The sequence below is a fragment of the Diadema setosum genome, chromosome 8 (genome assembly GCF_964275005.1).
Source record: "Diadema setosum chromosome 8, eeDiaSeto1, whole genome shotgun sequence".
In the NCBI taxonomy this organism is placed as follows: domain Eukaryota; kingdom Metazoa; phylum Echinodermata; class Echinoidea; order Diadematoida; family Diadematidae; genus Diadema; species Diadema setosum.
Genome location: NC_092692.1, coordinates 20,894,156 through 20,897,817, shown reverse-complemented (window position 1 = coordinate 20,897,817; position 3,662 = coordinate 20,894,156). Strand labels below are relative to the sequence as shown.

The window sequence follows — 3,662 nt, the reverse complement described above, 5'->3', positions numbered from 1 at the left end:
ACTTCCCCCGTGGTAGAGGAGCTGTCGTGAAAGTAGCGGGAAATAGACGAGGTTATTCGCCTTCTGTTCTGAGAGGGATGAGAAATCACTGTGGCAGGCGACAGATACTGACTTTTTTCTACCATCACTCTTTACTACGGCAGCTGCTCTCTTGTCGTCCTGCCCGAAACAAGAACCGATGATGATTTGTCCTTCACGTATTGCTGCTTTGTTTTTGCCTGAGTTCAGCGTTTGACTGGACAAAAAGGAAATCCTGTGCTTTCAAAGCAGAATACTGTATATACTTCCTTCTTTTTTTTTTTTTTTTGTGCCAGGCGGAAAATTGTTTGCATTGTGCCATTGAACTTGTGAGTGAAACTACCTTCCTGATCACCTGCCCGGCGTGAAATCTTGAACGATGATTAGCGGTGCGACGTGCAGATTGTCACGATGACCGCGAGACTGACGGACGCCGTGTTGACGCTGCGATACCGCCAAATCAAGGCCCTGCTCGACCAGGGAGTGGATATCAACGGCCGAACCGATGATGGGCGAACGCCGCTTATGGCCGCGCTGGGCATATCGGATCCCGACAGGCGGAATCACATGTTTCGTTTCCTCATCCACCACGACGCCGACATGCTCGAATCGGACGCCGACGACGTAACGGTTTTCCAACAATGCTGCAGGCTCGGGTTCCTCGACCTGATGCAAGTTATTTTGAAAAAGGCGGGCGTTAGCGCTGTCAATCTAATGGGTAGGGACAAGCATGGACGAACCGCTCTCTACCACGCCGTGGTGAGTACGGACATCAAAGCAGTGAACATGGTGCTTGACTCAATGGAGCTACGGCAGCAGAGCGTCGACATCGCCGACAAGGACGGGTTGACGCCGCTGCTATATGCTAGACGCCATGGCTTGTTCGAAATTGCGGACGTGCTGTTGGAGCGCGGAAAAGCCAACCCGAGAATTTGTGACCGTCTGATGCATATGAACGCGGACGAGTGGGCGGCCGAGGCGAAGAGGAGGCAGGAGGAAGAGGAGTCGCACGCAAAGAAGCAAGCCAGAGAACGCTACATGATCTTCCCGCCAATCGACCACGCCACCAAACGAAAAGAAAAACTCGCCAAGCTGAAGGCAAAAACCGCATCGCTGCCAAATCTTACCAAGAAAAATGTAAAATTTAAGCTGTCTCCGTCCCCTTCCCACGAAGCCACACACTTGCCCCCACTGTCATCGCCTCACTTACCCATCTTGAAGTCATCATGTAGCAGCTCATTGCAGAGCTCGGCTCGTACAGACAAGGAGCTAGATCTACGGACAAAATCTATAGATTCTGCCATCACCCTGCTGGGACTAGCATCCCAAGCTGCAGACGACAAGGAATATGCAGTGTCCTTTGTATCGAGCAAGACTCATGCGCCGGTCACCGTCAGTTCGGAGCGAGCCGATAGCGACCGCCAAATGAGGCGCGCCTGGTCTAACATCATGGACGCGTATTCCGTGCAGAACACGTCGAACTTTCGCCTTCCCGCCAAGCCGCCGCCGCTACCGGAGATCGCTCAGGACGTGTCCGGACAGAAAACCAAGATGTCTACCCTGGCCATCATCCTGCGGGCAGGTCGAGGGGGAGCGCACGGTAGGAGTCCGAGAGGACGGCACGGTAAGACTAAACTCAGAAGCATTTCGGAGTCTGGCTCTGACGGGGTCGAGATGGCCGTACCAGGGGGGAAGCTCTCCCACCGACGACGGACTTCGTCCTTGTCGACGTTGAACTCACCATCTCACGAGGACAGTAAATCGAAAGCGTCGCCGTTGTCTAATATAGAGGAAGACGTCTCGAAATGGAAGGCGCCGTCGAAGAGCGGGAAAACCGACAATCGTTCAACTCAGGAGAGAGATGCTCTCCCAGACATTAAAGTTTCTTAAAATTGTGTGGTGGTTGTTCGTCTTAAAAGATGAAGTGCCATCCCGTGTTTAAATTGACTGATATTCTGTAAAGCTAAAAGACGTATATGAAACAACCAGAACGGTCGAAATTTCATTCAGATCAAGCATAAAAGAAGAAGAAGAAGAAAAAAAACCCCCTGGAAATCCCGATTCTCACACATGCAAATTCGATGAGGTGCTGATGTCCCCCGCAAGTCACAAGTTTCTTATTGAGCTGTTCAAAAATCTTCACTAAATTCTCTATGTTGAATGAAATAAAAAATAATAATTCCTCACATCAACTCATTATTAAGTTGTAAGTTCCTGGCAATGAATACTTGTAAGGTGGAATGATCTACAGAAATATAATTTTCATGATATCGACCAAAATATATCTCTGTCTTTTTTTAATGTATGTACAAACTTATGAGAGAATTGCGAGGTGAAGACATGAGCTCCCCATTAGAATTTGAACACGTGGTTGTGACTGATGCCACTTTTTGATAAGACATAATACATTAAAAACTGCCATAACCTTTCATTTTGACTTAAATTTCCAACGTTCGGTTTCTTTGATTTTACCTTTCATCAAAGCTATATGAGCTTGGGGTGGCCTTTCACAAGGAACTTTTTTGGTGTTTTAAATTGGATAGAGACTCGGCAACTTGTGATTGTATGTGTATATATAGGGAAGCAGAATGAAATACGAGTGCATAGGATCTCACTATCTTAGAGTTATAGGCATAGTGTGACGTTACCACTAGGTATATGTTAGAAGACTGAAAGACGCCTCTAAAGAGGAAATCCAGTCCAAATATAAGATGGTCTGATCTTTCAAGTTCAACAGTAAATATTTGATTGAAATCGGATGAAAAATAAGGAATTTATGACATTTTGAAGTTTTGCTAATCTCTGCAAAACAGTTCTTGTACAGTGGATATGACTATGCAAATGAGTGAGCTAACCATGTCACACCCTCACAGTTTTCCATTGATCCTGTACATAAAGACGAAAATTCAATGTTTCTGTTATTGAAGTCGGGACATGACGTTATTCTTGGTTGAATAACTTCAGAAAAGTGATCAGTTAGATATACGAGGATTTGAGCCTCGGGCATAATTGCGTTTGAATGAAATGCTGGAAATTTCAAAATTGTATGTACAAACTATATGGTAAATTGTGAGGGAATGACATGCTCACTTTGCCATTTGCATATTCATATTGACTGTTCAAGGACTGTTTCCCCAAAAATACAGAAACTTCAAAACGTCATAACTTCCTTATTTTTTCATCCGATTTTGATCAAAATTTTACCACTGAACTCGTAATATCTTACACTTTCTTGTTAGACTAACTTATATTTGGACTGGATTTCCCCTTTAAGTTTCAACTGTCTTTTCCTTTTTATACCATGACTCTGATCTTGTAAGGGGGACTATAGAGACGTCAACACCACTGTGTGGGCTGGCAGACTTTTTGTACTGCACAATGACCGCAATGGACATAAGTTTCCGCGCAAAGTGAAACGAGGATGATGACATGTTGGACCTTGGAAATGAAGTGTCAAAAGTAAATGCACTCTTGGCCCTAAATTGGGATTTGGATTGAGACCGCCAAAACAGGGACTTTAGACTGTTGTCATGACTGTTGACTCATGAAGTGACAGGTTCATGTGTTGTAGCTCCATGAAGTTAGCTTTAACTTGTTGCCACCGCAGTTGTTCCCCAAACCACGGAGGTCTGAATGGTCTGTAT

At 45.4% G+C, this 3,662-nt stretch overlaps 1 protein-coding gene across 1 annotated transcript; it reads left to right on the top strand.

Moving 5' to 3' along the window:
• The first annotated feature begins 429 nt into the window (after positions 1–429).
• Positions 430–1,908, top strand: LOC140232411 (uncharacterized). The gene has a single exon (XM_072312540.1). The coding sequence runs from the start codon at positions 430–432 to the stop codon at positions 1,906–1,908; it is 1,479 nt and encodes a 492-aa protein (XP_072168641.1).
• The last annotated feature ends 1,754 nt before the right edge of the window (positions 1,909–3,662 follow it).

What these genes read in the sequence shown, in the direction of transcription:
- LOC140232411 (XM_072312540.1), top strand. Translation starts at nt 430, where the DNA reads ATGACCGCGAGACTGACGGACGCCGTGTTGACGCTGCGATACCGCCAA.